Source organism: Bos indicus, chromosome 21 (genome assembly GCF_029378745.1).
Source record: "Bos indicus isolate NIAB-ARS_2022 breed Sahiwal x Tharparkar chromosome 21, NIAB-ARS_B.indTharparkar_mat_pri_1.0, whole genome shotgun sequence".
In the NCBI taxonomy this organism is placed as follows: Eukaryota; Metazoa; Chordata; class Mammalia; order Artiodactyla; family Bovidae; genus Bos; species Bos indicus.
Window position 1 is genome coordinate 54,901,718 of NC_091780.1, and position 25,372 is coordinate 54,927,089.

A 25,372-nucleotide genomic window follows, 5' to 3' on the forward strand; every position below is an offset into this window, starting at 1 on the left:
GTCATACATTCTAATGTTCTGTTCTCTAAGTAGAAATTAATTACCGATGGGAGGGGAGTTTAGTGGAGAATGGATATATTATTTGTATGGCTGCAGCCCGTTACTGTCCACCTGAAACTATCGCAACAGTCAATTGGCTATACTCCAACATAAAAACATTTTTTTAAAAAGAGATTAATTACAGAGTAAATCTAATGTAAATGCATTCCATACTGGAGAATTATCTCTGGATTACTCATGATATTAACTGGGTTAGTATATTTTCTCTTAATGTATCTAATCAAAAGTTGACTGTGATTGGTTTCATTTTTATTCCATTGTGTCCTTTTCATGGGCTTCCCTGGTGGCTCAGCTGGTAAAGAATCCGCCTGCAATGCAGGAGACCTGAGTTCGATCCCTGGGTTCGGAGGCTCCCTCCTTTGCATACTGACTGCTATAAAATCAGTCATCATTACTGTTTAGTCACTAAGTTATGATTGACTCTTTGCAACCCTGACGGACTATAACCTGCCAGGCTTCTCTGTCCATGGGATTTCCCAGGCTGGGATACTGGAGTGGGTTACCATTTCCTTCTCCAGGGGATCTTCCCAAACCAGAGATTGAACCCATGTCTCCTACACTGCAGGTGGATTCTTTACCACTGTGCTGCCAGGGAAGCCTATAATCAGTCTCAAAAATTATAATATTGGATTTTGAAAAAGTAAAATCAGGCCTTTTTCTGCTGAAGCATTCATTACTTCTCATTGGTATTTTGGGGGTTAATTTTTGAACGAGTTAATGGTTTTCCCACAAAATTGGATGAGGAATAACAAGTTACTTGATATCTATTTGATAATCTTAATCTTGTAATAGTCAAATAGCTAAGAAGTTTTCAAATAGGTGTATCTGTAATTTTATTGTATTTCATTGCTATTTGACACTTGACAAAGTTTGCTAAGCATACCTGAGAAGACTTACAGTTCACTGCATGTGTAGATTTGATTGTGTCTTTAAGCTCCAAATAAATATAAGGACAGTAAATATAATTTCTTGTCTGTTCACTCAGTTTTTAAAATGTTCTGTACCCATGATCAGTGTGAAATGATCCAGAACAATCGAGGCCATTATTGGTGAAGGATTCGTAACACTTGAATCAAGCTTTTACGTAGTTCTTTAACTATGATTAGGTTGAGTTTCAAAATTCTGTTCTGGCACTCTTGTACCTTAAAGATCAAACTGGGTATGTGGAAAAGGAGTTGGAAATGATAAAGTACTAGGCGTATATAAAGTATTATGTTTTTGGTTTTAACTAAAAGACCTCTCATCAAAATCTCCTAAGGGAACCGTGATATAGATTACATTTACATTTGGGCTACAGATTATGGATAGTAAATTTGCCTCAGTAAGAAGAGTAAAGTGGGGTGCTTGCTGGTTCAGTGATCTTCAACTGGCATTTATTGTCCACTGCTCAAAGATGGCATGCTGCTGAATCAGAAACGTTCTTCCCTTTATTCAAGTCATCATTTCACTCTTTTTGTCATTTGCATTCTTTCCTTCCTAGCTACCAGTTGTGAACTCTAGGAAGGTAAGGTACAGAAAACATTTGGGGTAAGGTTTGAGAAAGGAAAAAAAATTAGCATTTATATCACGGCATGAAAAAATACTGCTAGGGAAAAAAAAAAGAAAAAATACTGCTAGGGTACTGTACTATATGTGGATGTTTATTTGTATCATTGTATATTTGATACATTTATTAATTTTTTCTTTTAATCTGAATTTCATAATTAAGTCTAAATTATTCCATCATATTCATTACCAAGTAGACTTAACTACATTTGCTGATTTGTTATTCCGTTTTTATAGTTTTCAGCATATGATTTCATTCCATCTCCAAAATTAAAGCCATCTCAAGGAATGCCAGTCAACGATGATTTATGTTTTAGCAGAAAAAGAGCGTCAAGAACCGTATTTCAGAATAGTCGGGAATTTAACCCAGATTCTCTTCCTATATGTTCTGCTGGTAAGTGAAAGTTGCAGGTAATGAACATGTTGAACTAAGTTAAAGATTTCTCTAATCTTCATAGTTCATTCAGAACCTGTTAGAACTTATAATCTGGCAGACAGTTCAAATTCAATAATATTTGTTAAAGACCTGATAAGAATGGACAGTTTGACACAATTGTCTCATAAGATCCGGGAAGGGTTTCTCACTGAAATCCTTTGGGTATTAATGTAAGGCATTATTTGCTTCATCAACAACCCATGTTTACTGAGTATATCCTGTGTACAGATATGTTTCTAAGTATGTGCAGATACTTTTCTAAGTACTGGATATATTTATTGTTGTCCATGGACTGTAGCCCACCAGGCTCCTCTGTCCATAGGATTTCCTAGGCAAGAATACTGAAATAGTTTGCCATTTCCTTCTCCAGGGGATCTTGCCAACCCAGGGATTAAACCTGTGTCTCCCGCTTGGCAGGCAGATTCTTTATCACTGAACCACCATGGAAGCCTGGGGATATAGCAGTCAACAAAATAGGGAAAACTTTCTGCCTAATTAATCTTACATTCTAGTTGGGGCAAAGCAAACATTAAATAAATGCAAAACAGAGTAAATTAAATGGTGATAAATGCTATGGAAAAAAATAAGCAAAGAAGAGGAATATAGAGGAGGGCCTGTTTTAAATAGTGTGATGAAAGAAGGCCATATTGAGAAGGGAATATTTGGAGCAAACCACATAGATACCATGAGAGAACAGCAAATGATTCCAAGAAGAGGTAACAGTTAGTGCAGAGTACAGGACATATTTGAGAAAGATCGAAGAAGCTAGTAAATCTGGAATGAAAAGAGTAAGGGGAAGAGAAGTAGAAAATTAAATTGAGGAGAATAATACGGTTTCCTATTTAAGGCCTAATAAACTATTGAATGGGCTTCAAAATATTGAAGAATATTTTGAGAAAAGAAGTAACATCAATTGGCTTGCTTTCCAGACTTGGGGGATGTTACATTTGAAATGGATTAATGCAGGCAAGGGAGAAAACATGGAGTCTGTTGTGATCCAGGCTGGAGTCAATGGAGGTTTTGACCAGTGCAGCAGTGATTATAGTGAAAAGTGATTGGATCCTGATTATAAGTCAAAGGTACAGTTACTGTGATTTACTGATGGGTTGTGTAGGAGTGTGAGAGGGAAGTTGAAAGAGCTCTAAGGTTTTTTTGGCCAGAACAACTGGGAAGATGTTTAGTTGCCTAAAGTAAGTGTTATAGAAAGTAAATATTATATTATTCTGAGGACATTGTCCCATCATGGGCCTTATCAGTTAGAAAAATCATTAAAGAGGAGATAATACTTGAGCTTGGGATATATGTATGATTCCAGATGTTAAGAGGAGGTATGAGGAGAGCAAAGGCTCACATTAGGAATGGGCTTGAGATTTGTGACAGCAGTATAAAGGCAAGTTTCATTTTAGATGGTCAAAGAGTAATTGGAATGTGGGGAACCCTTGTGTTCTAGATTCAAAAATTTGAGCTAGTACTTGTAAGCTATAGGGAGCTAATGGAGACTTGTTTCGTTAAAGAACAAAGCACCTAGGGTGACAAGGTTGTTTACAGATTGACTAGAAATGAATAATCAGAAAAATATGATGATGACATAAAATAGAAAAAGATTTCTAGACTTAGCACCCAGGTAATTAGAAAAATGGTAATGTGTTGACAAAAGGAAATCATTTAGCAGTGGAAAGTGGAGTATGAGATAAAGATTTAAGTTTGTCTTTTACTTAAGATCCAAGTGATACCAGTTATTGAAATTTATTGGCTATGAGACAATATTTAGAAAACATTGTTACCCTAGGAGAATTTGTAGATCTTTATGCAATAAAATTCCATAATATTTTCATATAAAAATGAGGTCTTACAATGATTGTGTAGTTGAATGTTTATTTGATAGAGAAAAAGAAATGCAAGAATATATCCAGTTAAGTTTGAAGCATTGCTTGGGATTTTTATAAAGCCTGTGTTTTTTTGTATCATCTAGAATTTCTTACCTAACTGTACAGATTTTAAAGAGAGAATAAGACAGCATGTAACTTAATGTTAGGTTGAATGATATAAATTATAAGTACTATAACAATTCAAGAAAGGAAGAGATCATAGGTATTGAAGTAGTTTATAACTCCAAGAAAGAGGTTGAACTTGAGCTGAATTTTAGAGAAGAGAAGGGTTTGTGGTTGGTAGTGAGGCAAGATTTACAGAGAAAGTATAACCAGAGTATTTAATTCAGTTCAGTCGCTCAGTCATGTCCAACTCTTTGTGACTGCATGAACTGCAGCACACCAGGCTTCCCTGTCCATCACCAACTCCCAGAGCTTGCTCAAACTCATGTCCATCGAATCGGTGATGCCATCCAACCATCTCATCCTCTGCCATCCACTTCTCCTCCTGCCTTAAATCTTTCCCAGCATGAGGGTCTTTTCCAATGAGTCAGTTCTTCAGATCAGGTAGCCAAAGTTTCAGCTTCAGCATCAGTCCTTCCAATGAATATTCAGGACTGATGTCCTTTAGGATTGACTGATTTGGTATTCTTGCAGTTCAAGGGACTCTCGAGAGTCTTCTCCAACACCACAGTTCAAAAGCATCAATTCTTCGGTGCTCAACTTTCTTTATAGTCCAACTCTCACTTAACCAGAGTATAGAGTTAAGAATTAACTTAGCAGACATCCAGTTCATGCTGGATAAAGGGGCTTGAAATCATAGAATTATAAAAATCAGAATTTTAGAACTACATACAAGGAATTTTATAGAGAATGAACTAAACATCAGAGAGGTCAATATCACCTTTTTTCCTTCAGACTTATTCCCCTGCCCAGAAATAACCTTAACAAGTTGCAGGTGGGAGGGAAGGGATCTGGAAAATACACCTGGGTAAGCTTAGAAAGTACGTGAATGTGTGTTGTTGCTGCTGCTGCTGCTAAGTTGCTTTAGTTATGTCTGACTCTGTGCGACACCATGGACGGCAGCCCACCAGGCTCCCCTGTCCCTGGGATTCTCCAGGCAAGAACACTGGAGTGGGTTGCCATTTCCTTCTCCAATGCATGAAAGTGAAAAGTGAAAGTGAAGTCGCTCAGTCATGTCCGACTCTTAGCGACCCCATGGACTGCAGCCTATCGGGCTCCTCCGTCCATGGGATTTTCCAGGCAGGAGTACTGGAGTGGGGTGCCATTGCCTTCTCCAAATGTGTGTTACATGTTAGGAAAGAAGGAAAACGAGTCCCGCAGTAGACCTTTTTGAGTAGAGTGTAAATTTACTACAAATCCTGGAAGAAGGAAATCGAGGTCCAGAGAAACCTTCCATGGTGAGAGACGGGAACATATAGGAAGAAACTGCCTTTGTATATATTTTTCAACATATTTTTCTTTTCTCTATGCCTGACCAGTCCATCTTCTGTCCTTTAACCCCTGTCACTAATCAGATCTGCCAACAGCAAATCTGACTGCAGGCAAATCTTTCTTGCCGCCTGGCTTAATGTACATATACTCTTATATTTATTCCCACACAAAGGACACAACATTTGTGAATTAGTTATGTTCATGAAGTAAACTTTTGATTTTATGTCTTTCTTCTCCTTCCAAAGGCACTAGTGGGACTCATCAGACAAATCTCTCTGGGAAATGTGGACAACTTGGATTTTCACAGATATGTGGTAAAACTGGCAGTGTGGATTCTGACTTACAATACCTGGGGACAACTAACAGTCATCAAGATAAAGGTTTAAATTCCAACTTTATTTGAATACAAATGGTTTACAAATATTTTGTGGGGTTTCCAAATCTAATATGTTATTTTGTATAATTATACTTACTACAGAAAGGGATGTTTTATTTTTAATAATAATTTTAATCAAATTTTTCATAACTGTTAAACTGAAATGTTAGGTTTAGTACTCTTGATATAAATATGACTAATTAGAGACTTTAGAAACTCATCGTAGAGATGAACATTTTCATACCAAGTAATTGAAAATAAAATTATCCCATAAGGAGTACTATGGTAGCAGAAGACAGTTATTTTCCATAACGTTGTTTTTTTTTTTTAATTTATTTAATTGAAGGGTAATTACTTTACAGTATTGTAGTGGTTTTTGCCATACATTGACATGAATCAGCCATGGGTGTACATGTGTTCCCTTTCCTGAACCCCCCCACCTCCCTTCCTATCCCATCCCATCCCTCAGGGTCCTCCCAGTGCACCAGCCCTGAGCACCCTGTTTCAGGCATCAAACCTGGACTGGCGATCTGTTTCACATATGATAATATACATGTTTCAATGCTATTCTCTCAGATCATCCTACCCTCGCCTTCTCCCACAGAGTGCAAAAGACTTCTATACATCTGTGTCTCTTTTGCTGTCTCGCATACAGGGTTATCGTTACCATCTTTCTAAATTCCATATATATGCGTCCATAACAGTTTTCAATTTTAAAGCTATTTAGAATTTATTATGTCTCCTATTAGGACTCATGACTGCTTAACCAGCTATCATTTTAAGTATCTTACATATTCATAAGATAGAACAAGATGGAGAGTTTGAGGCTGGCTGTCAGACATATGAATTTTGGATTTGAAGGCATGTCTTCCATTTCTATGCTAGTTAATAGCTATGACAGTTACTACTTAGAAGTAGGATAAAATCAGAAATTTTGGAGATATTTTGTATATCCTTTACTAAAATTTTCTGAGTGATTGAAATGTACGTCTGTCTTTATTTATTGATGAAAAAACAATGCTTATTTGAAATTAGTAAAGAAGATGGAGTTAATATAGCATTTCCACTTTAACCGTCCTTTGTTCCACCCACTCCAAAGGGCCACATGACTACATAAAGTGTAGTAGTGTTTTTCTTTATGGTGTTATTCACACTAAGATAGTTTATCTCTATTGTTTAGTTTATCTTTCTTAATGATAGAGATTTTTTTCCCCACATCTGGACAAGATACCTTTGAGACTGCTGATTAGTAGAAATAGAGAGGCTTTTTCTGTGTTGCTTCATCTCTTCTGTTTCCAGATACCCCTCCATGCTTGCGTTACCTCTGTAGACGGCCTCCACTGTCAGTGTTTAATCAGGTCTTCAGGGTGTCTTTGGTTTTGGTTCGGTTCAGTTCAGTCGCTCAGTCGTGTCCGACTCTTTGCGACCCCATGAATTGCAGCACGTTAGGCCTCCCTGTCCATCACCAACTCCCGGAGTTCACTCAGACTCACGTCCATCGAGTCAGTGATGCCATCCAGCCATCTCATCCTCTGTCGTCCCCTTCTCCTCCTGCCCTCAATCCCTCCCAGCATCAGAGTCTTTTCCAATGAGTCAACTCTTCACACGAGGTGGCCAAAGTACTGGAGTTTCAGCTTTAGCATCATTCCTTCCAAAGAAATCCCAGGGCTGATCTCCTTCAGAATGGACTGGTTGGATCTCCTTGCAGTCCAAGGGACTCTCACCTCTCAGAATACTTATTAGAGCAGCTACTAAAGGAATATTATGTTTTTCTAAAGTCAAGATTTAACTTACTAGTAGGTTGTATATGTAAATTTGTGACCATTTAAGTCTCCTATAAGGTTTAGGTAGAGGTAGAGGTCCTAAGCATGTTAGATATGAATTAAAAGGAAATGGTATATGGCATACATAGTCAAATGATATAAGCCATACATACATGGCTTCTCTTATGGCTCAGATGGTAAAGAATCTGCCTGCAATGCAGGAGACCCAAGTTCGATCCCAGGATGGAAAAGATCCCCTGGAGAAGGAAATGGCAACCCACTTCAGTATTCTTGCCTAGAGAATTCCATAGACAGAGGAGCCTGGGGATTACAGTTCATGGGGTCACAAAGATTGGACAAGACTGAGTGACTAATGCATACATAGTCATTTATGTCTTCAGAAAAATGTTTTATTTGTTATATAATAAGCTAGGTCTGTTGTCTTGGAAACTCTTCAAAAACAGAAAATTTGAGGGAACCTCTAAAAAAATTACAGATTGCCTTTTTTAAAGTTGAAGTGTAGTTGATTTACAGTATTATTTAAGTTACAAGTGTACAATGTAGTGATTCACAATTTTTAAAGTTATAGCCCATTTATAGTTATTATAAAATATTGGCCATATTCTTTGTGTTGTAAAATATATCCTTGTAGCTTATTTATATGTAATAGTTTTATATCTTATCTCTTATTTTATATCCTATCTCTTATTCCCCTAACCCTATATTGCCCCTCCCCCCACCCCTCTCCCTACTTGTAATCATTAGTTTGTTCTCTATATCTGTGAGTCTGATTTTTTTTTTTTTTTTTACTATCTTCACTAGTTTGTTGTATTTTTTAGATTGATATATGTGATACATATTGTTGCTTTTCAGTCGCTGAGTGTCTGACTCTTTGCAGCCTCATGGACTGCAGCATGCCAGGCTCCCCTGTCCTTCACTATCTCACGGAGTTTGCTCAGATTCATGTCCATTGAGTCAGTGATGCTTCCAACCATCTCATCCTCTGCTGCCCCTTCTCCTCCTGCCTTCAGTCTTTCCCAGCATCAGAGTCTCTTCCAGTGAGTTGGCTCTACACATCAGGTGGCCAAAGTATTGGAGCTTCAGCTTCAGCAACAGTCCTTCCAATGAATATTTAGAGTTGATTTCCTTTAGGATTAACTAGTTTGATCTCCTTGCAGTCAAAGGGACTCTCAAGAGTCTTCTCCAGCACCAAAATTTGAAAGCCTCAGTTCTTTGGTGCTCAGCCTTCTTGATAGTCCAGCTGTCACATCTGTACATGACTGTACTTTTGACTGTATGGACCTTTGTCAGCAAAGTGATGTCTCTGTCATTTCTGCTTCAGCCCATCTGCTTCATTCTTCTGGAGCTATTAGTAATTGCCATTTGTTCTTTCTCAGTAGTGTATTGGATACCTTCCAACCTAGAGGGCTCATCTTCCAGTGTCGTATCTTTTTGCCTTTTCATACTGTTCACGGGGTTCTTGCAGCAAGAATACTGGAGTGGGTTGCCATTCTTTCCTCCAGTGGACCACGTTTTGTCAGAACTCTTCACTATGACCATTCTGTCTTGGGTGGTTTTGCACAGCACACCTCATAGCTTCATTGAGTTACGCAAGCCCCTTTGCCACAACAAGGCTGCGGTCCATGAAGGGGGTAATATCAAATAGTATTTATTTTTCTGTCTCACTTACTTCAGTTAGCATAATATAGCCTCCAAGTTCATCCATGTTGCGCCAAATGCCAAACTTTTATTTTGTTTTATGGCTGAGTAGTATTCCACTGTTAATATACACTACATCTTCTTTAACAATTCATCTGTTGAGGGACACTTAGGTTGCTTCCGTATCTTGGCTATTGTGAATTACACTGCAATGGACACTGGGGTGCATGTATCGTTTTGAATTAGTGTTGTGTTTTTTTTTTTTTTTCCCCAATATATACCCAGGAATGGAATTGCTGGGTCATATTATGGTGCTGTTTGTAGTTTTTTGAGAGACCTCTGTACTGTTTTCCTCAGTGGCTGCACCAATTTACGTTCCCACCAACATTGTCTGAGGGTACCTTTTTCTTCACATCCCTGCCAATGTTTGTTATTTGTGTACTTTTTGATGATAGCCATTCTGACAGGTGTGGGGTTACATTTCCTTGTGGTTTTGATGTGCATTTCCTTGATGTTAGCAGAGGCTTCCGAGGAGGCTCAGTGGTAGAGAGTGCACCTGCTAAGGCAGGAGATGCAGGATGTGAGGGTTCAATCCCTGGGTCAGGTAGATCCCCTGGAGGAGGAAACGTTCACCCACTCCAGTATGCTTGCCTGGAGAACCCTGTGGACAGAAGAGCCTGGAGGGCTACAGTCCATAGAGTCGCAAAGAGTTGGACATGACTGAAGTGACTTAGCATACAGCACAGTTTTTCATTCTGTTGGTGGTTTACTTTTCTGTACAAAAGCTTGGAGTCTCATTTGTTTATTTTTGCTTTTATTTCCTATTTTTTAGGAGATAGATTAAAAAAAATACAGCTTCGATTTATGTCAAAGTGTATTTTGTCTATGTTTTCTATTAGGAATTTTATAGTACATGGTCTTAAATTTAGGTCTTCCATCCATTTTGAGTTTATATTTTGTATATGGTGTTAGAGAAATGTTCTAATCTCATTCTTTTACATGTAACTGTCCAGTTTTCTTAGCACTACGATTCCCCCAGCTCTGTTCTTCTCTCTCAAGATTGATTTGGTTATTTGGGGTCTTCTGTGTTTCCATACAAATTAAAAATTTTTTGTTGTGGTTCTGTGAAAAATGCCATTGGTCTGTTGATACGGATTGCCCTGAATCTGTAGATTACCTTGGGTAGTGTGGTCATTTTAACAATCTTAATTCTTCCGATCTAAGAACACAGTATATCTTTCCATCTATTTGTGTCATCTTTAATTTCTTTCATCATTGTCTGATCATGTAACAAGTATGGGTCTTTTGCCTCCTTAGGTAAGTTTATTTCTAGGTATTTTTTTGTCTTTGATGAGATAGTAAATGAGATTGTTGCCTTTTTTTTTTCTCTTTCTGATAGTTTTGTTTTATTTTTGACCGTGCCACACGACTTGTGTAATCTTAGTTCCCCAACTGGGGATTGAACCCAGACCCTTGACATTGAAAGCACAGAGTCCTAACCACTGAACTGCCAGGGAATTCCCTGATAGTTTGTTGTTATTGTATAGAATTACAACAGATTTCTGTATATTTTGTATCCTGCAACTTTACTGAATTCATTGATGATTACTAGTAGTTTTCTGGTAGTGTCTCTAGGATTTTCTATATGTAGTATCATGTCATCTGCAAACAGCGACAGTTTTACTTCTCCCATTCCAGTTTGGATTCTTTTTATTTCTTTTCCTTCTCTGATTGCTGTGGCTAAGACTTCAAATACTATGTTGAATAAAAGTGGTGAGAGTATGTATCTATGTCTTGTTCCTAATCTTAGAGAAATGTTTTCGGCTTTTCACCACTGAATATGGGGTTAGCTGTGTGTTTATTATATGTGGCCTTCATTAGGTTCAGGTATGTTTCCCCCGTGACCACTTTCTGGAGAGGTTTTATTATACGTGGATGTTGAGTTTTATTAAGAGCTTTTTCTGCATCTGTTGATATGATCGTATGATTTTTATTCTTCAATTTATTAATGTGGTATATATCACATTGATTGATAAATACTGAAAAATTCTTGCATCTCTGGCATAAATGCACTTGATCATGGAGTAGGAACCTTTTAATGTATTGTTGGACTTGGTTTGCTAGTGTTTTGTTGAGGATTTTTACATCTATGTTCATCAGTGATATTAGCCTGCAGTTTTCTTTTTTGTGTGATCCAGCACTCTGAATATGATATCAGAGTGCTGTGGTCCTCATACAATGAATATGGAAGTGTTCCTTCCTCTGTAATTTTTTTTGAATAGTTTGAGAAGGATAGGTAATCGGTAAAATTCACTTGTGAAAGTCATCTGGTCCTGGACTTTTGTTTGTTAGGAGTTTTAAAATTACTGATTCTATTTCATTACCAGTAATTGGTCTGTTCATATTTTCTGTTTTTCTCCTGGTTCAGTCTTGGAAGGTGTAGCTTTCTAAGCAGATAAAACATGGTGTAATATAGTGGTTTAGAGCAAAGGATTGGAGCCAGGGAGCCTGAGTTCGATAATTTCCTTAGTATTTCCTTACTTAGTATTCCTAACTCTGTCCTTTTTTTTAAATCCATAAAATAGGAATGGTACCTACCCCACAGAATTGTTGTGAAGATTAAATTAGGTAATACATAGAAAATACTTGGAACACCCCCTGACACATGAATATTAGCTCAATAAAGATTAGTTCTCGTCATTGCCATCGTATTTTTCATCATTATTACCATTTTTGGATTATCTATATAAAAAATCCAGAAGGATATACAGAAAACTATTAAAATAATAAATGATTTAGCAAGGTTGCTAGATATAAAAGCCAAATGGAAAGGTGAGTAAAGTTCCCAGATACCAGGAATATTCAGAAAATGATTTTTAAGAAAGAAATTACAGTATCAACAAAATTTGTAAGTATATGGAGGCCTAAGAAAAGGCATTCATTATGAAAACTAAAATACTTTTTTGAGAGACATAAAAGAAGGCCTGAATAAATTAAAAGAGATCGTGCATTTTTTTTGTGATCCTATATTTTTAAACAAGGAAACTCAATTTCATTTCTGTCAAAATCTCAACAGGATCTTTAATGGAGCATGGCAAGCTAACCCCAAAATTCATGTGAAAGAACACAGGACCAAGGATGACCTAGATAATTCTAAAGAGGATCAAAATGGAAGGAGACAGGATGATGACTGTAGTTAACACTGCTGTGAGGCATAGAGAAAAGTTGTTAGAAGAATAAATTCTAAGAGTTCTCATCACAAGGAGAAAGTTCTTTTCCCTTTTTTCTTTTCTTTTTATTTTATCTATGTCAGAAGATGTTAGCTGAACCTATCTTGTTAATCATTTCACTATCCATATGCATTTCACTCTCTATATATGCTGAAGCTGAAGCTTCGATACTTTGGCCACTTAATGGAAAGAGCTGATTCATTGGAAAACGTCCTGATGCTGGGAAAGATTGAGGGCAGGAGGAGAAGGGAGTGACAGAGGATGACATGGTTGGATGGCATCATTGACTCAATGGATATGAGTTTGAGCAAACTCCCAAGAGATTGTGAAGGACAGAAAAGCCTGGCACACTGCAGCCCATGGGTTGAGATTCGGAGATGACTTAAAGACTAAACAACTACTATATGTATATCAAACCATCATGGTGTATAATGTGTGTCAGCCATCTCACAAAACTGGAAAAAAAAATAGAAGGAGACTTATCAGTGTGAGGATAAATAAAGCATTGTGGTACTACTGTAGAAACAGAAAAAAAGATTAATGGAACCCATAAGAAGCACCTAAGAATAGACTCAAATATACATATGGGAGATTTATAGATGAAAGGGAAAGAGTGGATGGCTCAAAAAGTGGCACTGGGAGAATTACACTATCTCTATAGAAGAAAGTTAAATTAGGTTTTTACCTGCAAAAGTATGGATGCCAGATAGGATTAAAAACCTGAATGTGAAACGCAAAAAAACTTAAAACTCTTAGAAGATGTGTATAAATAAATAATATTCTCTTTTGTCTTATTACAGTTTGTGCTAGCCTATGTTTTGGTAGTAAGACACAGCAGACATTTGGTAGTCAAACAGAGCGTTCGTCATACTCTGGTCCAAATTCAAGTTCAGGAGCTGTTCTTCTTCCATCCTATCCTCTCTCGTCACCTCGAACTAGTCCAAAGCACACGTCTCTTACTGTGTCTCCAAAGAAGTCTCAAGATAATTCTGTTAATTTCTCAAGTTCCTGGCCTCTTAAAAGCTTTGAAGGGCTTCCAAAGCCAAGTCCACAGAAAAAGCTTGTCAGCCAAAAATCATCTGATCCTACAGGTATATATGATGGTAAAAATTAATACTTTGTTCAAATATTTGTATGTTTGAATAATTATTTGAAGTTAGGGTTGTCAGATCTTTAAAAGTAAATTGCATTTTATTTCTCTGAATTAGTAAATATTTAGCAAAATATTAATGGAATGTTCAGTAGATCAAATGTATAATATAAAATTCAGTTTAAATTGTCGTTTCTTTTTTTTTTTTCTTGTATTGCCACTTCAGAATCCTTTTGTAGAACTAAATAATAGTGCTTTATAATGGACGTGAATGTGAACAGTCTGAGAGCCTACTAACAACTTTTAGCTTTACAAACATAAAATATTGTTCATATCTTTACCTCAGTGTCTAGTATCAACATTTATTGAATGTTACCATCAAAATTATTTTGATGGGTTTTCTGCTGCTTATTGGGCTTCCCAGGTGGCTCGGTGGTAAAGACTGCCTGTCAATGCAGGAGACACAAGAGCTGCATGTTCCTACTCCTGGAGTAGGAAACGGCAACCCACTCCAGTATTCTTGCCTAGAAAATTCCATGGACAGAGGAGCCTGACAGGCTAGAGTCCATGGTGTTACAAAGTGTCAAACATGACTGAGCGACTGAGCACACACACACTACTGTTCGTTATCAACTAAAATATCCTTAACAATAGCCCACGCCAAAATCATAATATTAGCATGTATGTTTATTCAAGACAGATTCAGTTTCAGAAAGTCTGTGAAAGGTGAGTCCCATGTCCCAAATGCTTCCCTAACCCCAGCCCCTATGGTCAAATATTTCACCTTTAAACTACCCCACAGCACGAATCTTCCAGTTTATAACCGTAACATCAGTTTATTGCATAGTCAGCTGATTTTATTACTTTCTTTTAGCATTGAACCTTCATTTTCTTCTGTTAATTTTTTTCTGTATTTGTCTTTCCTCCAAAATCAAATACTGTATTGAAAGCTGAAATATTGTTTAACTTGTTCTCCCTAGTGCCCAGCATTACTGCTTTGCACATAGTAGTCATTCAAGTGTGCTTACATCAAGTGTTTCTTAAATCAAGCCAGATCATTAACGTTCCTAGGTTATTGTGGACTTTACTATACAAATATTAATCATGGTGATACGTATGAAGATAGACATCTCAGGAAGTTCCCTGGCAGTCCTGTGATTAGAACTGTGAGCTTTCACTGCTGAGAGCCTGTATTTAATCCCTGTTTGGGGACCTAAGATCCTACAAGCTGAGCAGCATGGCCAAAAAAAAAATTCACTTGGTATATAATATTTGTATTTCATATGAAAGGATTCTGGTTGGTCCATTTTTGTTATATTTGTTAGGGAACAATTTTTTTTTTTTAATCTCAAGTAGCAATCTGTATTTCTAATATAGTGTGCTTTTTAATTTAAAAACAACTAATCCTAAACACTTGTGATTTAATGCTAACTTGTTTTCCAATTTGAAGTTGAAAAAAGAAAAGCAGTAATGTGTCTTTTCCATGCAGGAGAAAATTCTCAAGAGAAACCTCCTCAAGTTCAACTTACTCCTGCTTTGGTGAGATCACCGTCTTCCCGACGAGGCTTAAATGGGACCAGACCTGTACCTCCCATACCACGGGGACTCAGCCTTCTGCCTGATAAAGCTGGTCTAAGCACAGTGGGACCCAAAAAGAAAGAGCCTGATGACATTTGGAAGAGTGAAAAAGATAATCTTACAGTTGATCTTTCAGAATTAAATATCAGGGATAAAGATTTGGATCAAGAAGAGGTGAGAACCAAATGCTTTCAATAATTTCTAAATGCTTGTAGTTGTTTATAATATAATAGTTTTCATTTAAGGAAAAATCAAGTACTTTGAATCCCATAACATCTTGTCTTATAAAAATATTTTATGTGTTTGCAGTAGAAAACATGGAAACTATAGTGAAGTATTAGGAAGAAAATTTATCACACTAAATTACACTACCCTGAATAGTTTATCATTAACACACTAATGTCTTTCCTTCCAATATTTCTTCTGTATATATATTATTCCTTTTAAAATAAAAAATACAAATAATACGGCAATACAGCTATGCACTAAGCCCCCCCAAAATGAACAATTTGTCATATTTTTCCTAAATGAAAATAATGAGACATAACGTAGTTCCCTCCCCAATCCAGTTTCTCTTTCCTCTTCACCAGAGACAACCACTATTACCATTAATTTGTGTTTTATGTATGTATATACTTTTTATGTTAATATAGTAATATTTGATGCATTTATTTATAGTGTATTCCTATACATTACAATGTATATAATATATATTACAATATATATAATATATAGTATCTCTGTATATTGTAATGTATAGTATATATAATGTATGAGCTTGCCAGGTGCCACTAGTGGTAAAGAACCCACCTGTCAATGCAGGAGACATAAGAGATGCAGGTTCGATCCCTGGGTCAGAAAGATCCCCTGGAATAGGGCACAGCAACCCATTCCAGTATTTTTGCCTGGAGAATCCCATGGACAGACGAGCCTGCTGGGCTACGGTCCATAGGGTCACAAAGAGTCATACACATCTGAAGTGACTTAAGCACGCATACACGTGAAACTATAATAGAGAAATTTAGCACACACACGTTCATATAATTGATTTTGGCTTATTCCTCATCTTTTGCTGTTGTAAACAATGCTGCAGTAAACATTCTTGAGCATATCCCTTGTGCATACATACAGGTTATGGAATTGAGATCATATTTTACATTCATCTTTGAATCCTAGATAATTCCATTTGTACTATAAAAATGTATTGCCAGCATGATAACTATGCATATTAATTATGCCACAGAAGGAATGTGGCTGCTATATTACTTTGGATTCAGAGCACTGTTTCCACAGATGCTTCCTTATTATCATTTCAGTTTGTCTGTTATCAGGCTTAAAAGTGTTTTACATTAAATATGTAAACTAAAACAGCCAATGATGATATTTGATGGCCTTATTATGGTCTTAGTTTAGCCCATCTTTAAGATCTGAGGCATCAGTACTAATAGTTGACTCAAAAAAAAAAATTAATGCATATTTATTTAAAAAGCTAACATTAAGCCTGTATAAAACTGACTTCTAAAGAACCAAAACTGGTTCTTAATGAACTGCTCATTCCAGCTTCTAACTGCTTATTAAGTTTTTCCTTGTTTTTCTCTTTTTGTTTTTGTTTTTCCCGTTATATTCCAATGGTACTAGAAATGGAATTTATTTATAGAAAAGAACCTTATAGAAGAGGTACTTTTTTTTAATTAATTTATTTTAACTGGAGAATAATGACAATATTGTGATGGTTTTAAAAAGACACTTTCCTAGCTCATAAATTTCATCTGATCCTACGTATCTTTGTATTACTTTTTATGATAACTTAAAAATAATCCTTTTAGTGGGTAGTTGAAGAGGTAATTTCTTTTTTATAATTAGTACATATAAACAGATCTGCTGCTGCTGCTGCTGCTAAGTCGCTTCAGTTGTATCCGACTCTGTGTGACCCCATAGACGGCAGCCCTCTAGGCTCCCCCGTCCCTGGGATTCTCCAGGCAAGAACACTAGAGTGGGTTGCCATTTCCTTCTCCAGTGCATGAAAGTGAAAAGTGAAAGTGAAGTCGCTCAGTCGTGTCCAACTCTTCGAGACCCCATGGACTACAGCCCACCAGGCTCCTCCATCCATGGGATTTTCCAGGCAAGAGTACTGGAGTGGGGTGCCATCACCTTCTCCAAAACAGATATTACTGTTTTTAAATATTCAACCTTCCAAGGACTTACTAGGGAAGTGGCCATACTTAATCAAAATGTAAGCAAAATATACTTTATGTATATTTCTGAGTTCCTTAATTTGTTCAAGGTTCTGTTCCCAAATTTAATATCTATGTTATGAAGATTTCTCTTACCTTGGATATGGGCTGGAAGAAGCATAAGCTGGAATCAAGATTGCCAGGAGAAATATCAGTAACCTAAGATATGTAGATGATACCACCCTTACGGCAAAAAGTGAAGAGGAACTAAAAAGCCTCTTGATGAAAGTGAAAGAGGAGAGTGAAAAAATTGGCTTAAAGCTCAGCATTCAGAAAACTAAGATCGTGGCATCGGGTCCCATCACTTCATGGCATATAGATGGAGAAACAGTGGAAACAGTGTCAGACTTTATTTTTGGGGGCTCCAAAATCATTGCAGATGGTGATTGCAGCCATGAAATTAAAAGATGCTTACTCCTTGGAAGGAAAGTTATGACCAACCTAGATAGCATATTCAAAAGCAGAGACATTACTTTGCCAACAGAGGTCTGTCTAGTCAAGGCTATGATTTTTCTAGTGGTCATGTATGGATGTGAGAGTTGGACTGTGAAGAAAGCTGAGTGCCGAAGAATTGATGCTTTTGAACTGTGGTGTTGGAGAAGACTCTTGAGAGTCCCTTGGACTGCAAGGAGATCCAACCGGTCCATTCTAAAGGAGATCAGTCCTGGATGTTCATTGGAAGGACTGATGCTAAAGCTGAAACTCCAATACTTTGGCCACCTGATGCGAAGAATTGACTCATTGGAAAAGACCCTGATGCTGGGAGGGATTGGGGGCAGGAGGAGAAGGGGACGACAGAGGATAAGATGGCTGGATGGCATCACTGACTCAATGGACATGAGTTTGAGTGAACTCCGGGAGTTGGTGATGGACAGGGAGATCTGGCGTGCTGTGATTCATGGGGTCGCAAAGAGTCGGGCATGACTGAGCAACTGAACTGAACTGAACTGAATGCAGGTTTCTACTCTGCATTTTTGTAAATGCTTTTCTTCAGAAGTTACATACACTGATCTATTATTCTCGGAACACTGGCAAGGTTGATGTAAGCTTCAAATTTAGAAAGCTGCTTACTTTTTCGCTAACCTTCTCATAGAACTATTAAATAGTTCTATTTAATAGAACTACACAGCACACTGTTGACCTAAATGCTAAAGAACTACACCCACATCCGCACACTTAGGTGACTCTCTAAGGTGACTTCAGCTGGGCTGTCTACCATCTGGTTCAGTCATTCACTTTATGAACTGAATTTTTACAGTGTACTAGTCATTATACCCAGTGCTGAAAATAACATGATGAATAATATCTTGCAGTCCTTCCTCTTAAAGAACTTTTAGCCTAGGAGATTGTTTGTAAATACCTGAGTACTAAGGTCTGTATTTATAACTATATACAGATATGTTAACATCCGTCTTGTTAGTGTTAGATTGAAGAGTGGCTAGCTCGGTTTAGTTATTAGAGTTTTAAATCTAAGGATAACTTTTATTTATATAATTATTTTGTAAAGTTTTTTTTCTTTTTCCTTAGATGCAGAGCTCTCTTAGGTCCCTTCGTAATAGCGCAGCTAAGAAAAGAGCAAAACTGAGTGGCAGTACTTCTGATCTTGAAAGCCCAGATTCCGCCATGAAGCTTGACTTGACTGTGGATTCCCCATCTCGATCTTCCTCTCCAAATACCAGTTCCTACAGTGAAAGTGGAGTTTACAGCCAAGAATCCTTGACTTCTTCTCTGTCGACAACTCCCCAGGGGAAGAGAATAATGTATTTTATTTTTTGATGTGTTAAATGAATTTTAATCTATAATTTTTAATCTGAAGCTCTAATATATTTTTTTAAAACTTTGAAATTATTTAATTACTAGTTTTTAAAACATTGAAGTACAATTAAAAGACAACAGCAAAGTTTACAGATATTACCTTGCTTAGCCTTAGTTTTGGGGTGTGGGAAGAGAGAGAGAACACAACCCCAACTAAATATAAAGCCTAGTCTCAAAGTTGCACTTGTTATTCTGCCTATCTAAGATTTATCCTAATACTGTTTGTCCTTTAGCTCTTTTCTGTATCATTAACTCTTTGGCAATCGACTAATGGCTGATATTACTGCTTTTGTTTAAAACTCAGCACTCATTTCCTCTGATGTGGATAAACTCCACCCAGCCATTACCCAAATACTTCTTATTTTGTTATTCAATTACCTTGTGGGAATTTAGGACTCCATGCCATAGCTTTTGTGGCCCTCTTGGGAATTTCCTTACTACAATAGTGCTAGAATTAGAGTCCTGATCATTCTACGCCGACAGCATAGCACTTTGACAAACTTTTCCAGATTACCTCAATAATCTCTCAATCTTAAAAGAGTGATCCTACCTTGATTTTTGAAAATGTCTGTGACCCTATTCTAGGATTTTGGGGAATCCTTTCCCTCTTTATTTCATTTTAGTTATTATTTTTTTAATTTTACTTTATATTGGACTATAGTTGATTTGCAGTGTTTTGTTAGTTTCAGGTGTATTCCTCTTTACTTTAGACAATAACCTAAGAGTAAAATTGTTAGGTCTTGGGTACATGGACATCTAACTTTTCAAATAACTGCTAAACAGTTTTCTAAGATGCTGCTGCAGTTTTACACTCCCATCAGCAATGTGTGACAGTTTCAGTTGTTTCACATCCTTTTTAACATTTGTTGTTGGTCTGTTTAATTTCATTTTCCTTTGATTTTATCCTATACCATGTATATATATGTTTGCTAGGTCGCTTCAGTTGTGTCCGACTCTTTGCGACCCTATGCCCACCAGGCTTCTCTGTCCATGGGATTCTCAAAGCAAGAATACTGGAGTGGGTTGCCATGCCCTCCTCCAGGGCATCTTCCCTACCTAGGGATCCAACCTGCATTTATTACATCTCCTACATTGGCACGCGGGTTCTTTACCACTGTTGCCACCTGGAAAGCCCATGTTTATATATAGCTATTGACATTAGAAGTAGATATTTAAAATTAAATTTAAATTATTTTCACTTAAGTAAACTAGAACCTCTAATAATGTAGGTAGAGATTACATATTTAAAGGAAAGATGGTGTTCTCTGAACATAAATGTGAAAGGGTATTTTATTTCAGCAGTACATAGAATTAAACCAAATTTTTATGTCCATTGTGAAAGGTTTGTCTCATCCCAGATTTTCTTCCCCATATTTTTTAACTTCAGTAGCAGCTTATTTTGTATTTGGAAATTTTTTCTTACTGGAAATTCCTTTGTTGTAATTACCTGGGTAGAATAATGTAATAGATTTACAGAATGAATTTGGAATGGCTGTGTGGGCTGGTGAAGTTACCAGACATTTAAAATATATACATTTATCTTTTAGACCTAAAGTTTTTCCTTTATCTTCCAAAGATGTGAAATTTTATATTACATACTCTTACAGTTTCAAGGTTCTCTAAGTAATCTGGAACACAATTGGGAAGGAAAGTTCATTTTTATATTACAACATTTAAAATTTACTATTCCTGATGTTGTCTCATTGGGTTATCTCTTCAGATATTGAACTCTATGTAAAAGGAATTCAGTATACCCTCAGTTATGGACTGAATTATCTTTAATGAATTTACTATTTCCACATTTAATTTTATTAGTTTAAGAGCAGTAATTCTCAACCTGCTTACATCCTGCCTTAAGAATCATTGCCAAAGAAAGTCACTACTACTGACTACAGGGCTTTCATCCTTAATGTAGATTGGGAAGGAAAAATTATTGAGAAACACTTTTCTACAGAATGAAATACTTTCTTTCATCCAAGTCCAATGCACCCAGTATAATGTAAGTTGACAGTCAGTGTAATCAATGTAAATTGACAGTCATCTAATCTAGAGTAATTATTCTTAAAATTTTTAACATTGATTTCTCAGTAGGCCAATTAAGAAATATGCCTGCCCACCTACAAAAATTGTACTTCTTTGTAAAATCTCTTCTTTATAATATCCATTACTAACTTATTGGCGTACTAGCTCTTATTGATTTTAAACAGTTCCCTTATCTACAGACTTAATATTCTTCAGTTTGATTTCTTTGTGAAATAAGACCTATAGGCCTTTTTAAAGTCAAAGAATAGCAAAAAATAGTCAAGGAAGAAAGCACGCATTTGCTAAATTCACTTGTTGCTGATCTCTTATTTATTATAAAGTCCCTATTTTTATATTATATATGAAGGTAGATAATATATTAGATAACTGGAATCATTTGGCTTAGTTCTGGAATGATCAGGTTTGGATCAGGTTTCCCCCCCACCCACTGCCGCCCACACACACACACAAAGATTTGTTGTTGTTCAGTCACCAAGTCATGTCCAACTCTTTGCGACCCCATGCAAACCAGGCTCCTCTGTCCTCCACTGTCTCTCTGAGTTTGCTCAAATTCATGTCCACTGAGTTGGTGATGCTATCTAACCTTCTCATTCTCTGTCTCCCCCTTCTCATTTTACCTTCAGTCTTTCCCAGCATCAGGGTCTTTTCCAGTGAATCAGCTTGTCTTGTCAGGTAGCCGAAGTATTGGAACTTCAGCTTCAGCAGTAGGCCTTCCAGTGAATATTCAAGGGTTGATTTCCTTTAGTATTGGCTGGTTTGTTCTCCTTGAAATCCAGGGGTATTCTCAACAGTCTTCAGCACCACAATTCAAAGTTTGATGGTCCAGCTCTCACATGCATACATGACTCCTGGAAAAACTACGTTTGACTACATCAATCTTTGTCGTCAAAGTGATATCTCTGCTTTTTAATACGCTGTCTAGGCTTGTCATAGCTTTCCTTCCAAGGAGCAAGTGTCTTTTAATTTTATGGCTGCAGTCACCTTCCACAGTGAATTTGGAGCCCAACAAAATAAAAATTGTCAACTATTTCTACTTTTTGCCCTTCTATTTGCCTTAAAGTGATGGGACTAGATGCCATCTTAGTTTTTGTAATGTTGAGTTTCAGGGCAGCTTTTACACTCTCCTCAAGAGGCTCTCTAATTCCTTTTCACTTTCTGCCGTTAGAATGATATTGTCTACGGCTTATCTGAGGTTGTTGATATTTCTTCCTGCAGTGTTGATTCCAGATTGTGATTCATCCAGCCCAGCATTTTGAATGATATTCTGCATATCCCCTTCATGGATCACAGCCTTGTTGTGGCGAAGGGGCTTGCATAACTCAATGAAAAGAAAGATTATACAGCACAAATTGCAGTCTTAATTTCCTTTGGTAATCCTCTCATGAATAATTAAAGATTGACCATATGTTGAAAATATGCTTGCTCCTTGGAAGAAAAGCTAGGACAAACCTAAACAGCATATTAAAAAGCAGAGACATTACTTTGCCAACAAAGGTCCATATAGTCAAAGCTATGATTTTTCCAGTAGTCATGTATGGATGTGAGAGTTGGACAATAAATAAAGCTGAATGCCAAAGAATTGATGTTTTTGAACTGTGATGTTGGAGAAGACTCTTGAGAGTCCCTTGGACTGCAGGGGGATCCAACCAGTCAATCCTAAAGGAAATCAATCATGAATATTCATTGGAAGGACTGATGCTGAAGCTGAAACTCTAATACTTTGGCCACCTGATGTGAAGAGCTGACTCCTTGGAAAAGACCTTGATGCTGGGAAAAATTGAAGGCAGGAGGAGAAGGGGATGACAGAGGATGAGATGGTTGGATGGCATCACCAACTCTCTGGACATGAGTTTGAGCAAGCTCTGGGAGTGGTGATGGACAGGGAAGCCTGGTGTGCTGCAGCCCATGGGACTGCAAAGAGTCAGATGCAACTCATCTGAACTGAATGAACTGAACTGCACTGATATGTTGAAAAGGTTGGAAGTTCAAAAGGTGAACTAGGAATACCAATAAGAAATATCCTTAGCCTTATTTTTTCATACTTTTTGCTGCCTTATTATCTAAGTCTAGTAAGTTAATTAAAGTATAGAGAATATTTTATATAAGAATGTTAATAGTTTTGGATCTTCAATATTTATTGAAATTATCTTGTTTCATCGTAGGTCAGACATATTTCCAACTTTTGGATCAAAACCTTGTCCAACAAGACTTTCTTCAGCGAAGAATAAGAACTCTCAGGTAGCTGAACACAGCCCCAGTACAGGTATTCTATGACTCTGTCATAAATACGATTTACAGATTTTTAGATGATAAAAAAGTGATGGACTGATGGCAAATGCATTTTAGATATAGAAGTTTTACAATTACCAATTAAGACTAATCATCTTTTAACTCCTTAAAAGGTCATTGTGGCAAGAATAAATACTGTATTCTTTCTGGAATACCTGTGTAATTGATCCCTCCTTTAAGTCTATAAGTTACCCATGCTGGCTCCTATGCCAGGACATTTTGATTTAATTGATACAGAATGCGACCTGGACATCAAAGTTTTTGAAAACTCTCTAGGTGATTCTAATGTGCAGCATAGTTTAGAAACCACCAGGGAACCAAACAACACAGTTTCTTTTAAAAATAGTATTTAACTAGTGTAGCTTGTGTAAACATTTTACAGACCAACCTGGGAGTCACTAATTTATAACATCAGTTCCTAGAAAATAGATTCTGTTATTGGTAACAAATTAGAAAAGTATTTGGATTCTCGTCCCTTTAGGATGGAATCTATATGTGGTCTTCTTTACGATTTGTAAAACTATTGAATTATGAATTAATTGTGACAAGGATTAGATCTGGTAGACAGAGTTCCTGAAGAACTACGGTCAGAAGTTTGTAACATTGTACAGGAGGCAGTGACCAATACCATCCCAAAGAGAAAGAAGTGCAAGAAGGCAAAGCGATTGTCTGAGGAGGCCTTACACATAGCTGAGAAAAGAAGAGAAGCAAAAGGCAGAGGAGAAAGGGAAAGATAGACCCACCTGAATGCAAAGTTCTAGAGGGTAGCAAGGAGAGAGAACAAAGCTTTCTTAAGTGAACAATGCATAGAAATAGAGGAAAACAATAGGAAAGACTAGAGGAAAGGAAAGACTAGAGATCTCTTCAGTAAAATTGGAGATACCAGGGGAACATTTCATACAAAGATGGGCTTGATAAAGGACAGAAATGGCAAGGACCAAACAGAGACAGAAACTATTAAGAAGAGGTGGCAAAAATACACAGGAGAACCATACAAAAAAACTCTTAGTGACCTGGATAACTACAATGGTGTGTTCACTCACCTAGAGCCAGACATCTTGGAGTGCGAAGTCACCTGGGCCTTAGGAAGCATCACTATGCACAAAGCTAGTAGAGGTGATGAAATTCTAGCTGAGCTGTTTCAAATCCTAAAAGATGCTGCTGCTAAAGTGCTGTACTCAATATGCCAGCAAATTTGGAAAATTCAGCAGTGGCCACAAGGCTGGAAAAGGTCAGTTTTCTTTCCAATCTCAAAGAAAGCCAATGCCAAAGAATGCTCAAACTGCTGTACAATTGTGCTTATTTAACATGCTAGCAAGGTAATGCTCAAAATCCTTCAAGCTAAGCTTCAGCAGTATATAAACTGTGAACTTCCAGATGTACAAGCTGGATTTAGAAAAGGCAGAGGAACCAGAGATCAAATTGCTAATATCCATTGGATCATAGAAAAAGCAAGGGAATTCCAGAGAAGTATCTACTTCTGTTTCATTGACTATGCTAAAGCTTTGACCTTGTGAATCACAACAAACTGTGGAAAATTCTTAAAAGAGATGGAAATACCAGACCACCTGACCTGTCTTCTGAGAAACCTGTATGCAGGTCAAGAAGCAACAGTTAGAACTGGACATGGGACAGCAGACTGGTTTGAAATTTGGAAAGGAGTATGCCAAAGCTGAATATTGTCACTCTGCTTGTTTAAATTATATGCAGAGTAAATCGTGCAAAATGCCAAGCTGAATGAATTTCAAGCTGGAATCAAGATTGCCAGGAGAAATACCAACAACCTCAGATATGCAGATGATACACCTCTAATGGCAGAAAGTGAAGAGGAACTAAAGAGTCTCTTGATGAAAGTGAAAGAGGAGAGTGAGATAGCTGGCTTAAAACTCAACATTTAAAAAAATAAGATCATGGCATCTGGTCCCATCACT

General features: G+C 37.1%; 1 protein-coding gene across 4 annotated transcripts in view; it reads left to right on the top strand.

The window, feature by feature from the left end:
• Positions 1-25,372, top strand: part of TOGARAM1 (TOG array regulator of axonemal microtubules 1) — a 78,448-nt gene that overhangs the window by 12,422 nt on the left and 40,654 nt on the right. For all 4 annotated transcript variants that reach the window (XM_019983743.2, XM_019983739.2, XM_019983742.2 and 1 more), the window contains exons 2-7: positions 1,843-1,999; positions 5,610-5,744; positions 13,193-13,483; positions 14,972-15,234; positions 18,822-19,054; positions 23,315-23,415. In XM_019983743.2, coding sequence (XP_019839302.2) covers positions 1,843-1,999; positions 5,610-5,744; positions 13,193-13,483; positions 14,972-15,234; positions 18,822-19,054; positions 23,315-23,415 — 1,180 coding nt within the window. The remainder of the gene's footprint in view (positions 1-1,842; positions 2,000-5,609; positions 5,745-13,192; positions 13,484-14,971; positions 15,235-18,821; positions 19,055-23,314; positions 23,416-25,372) is intronic.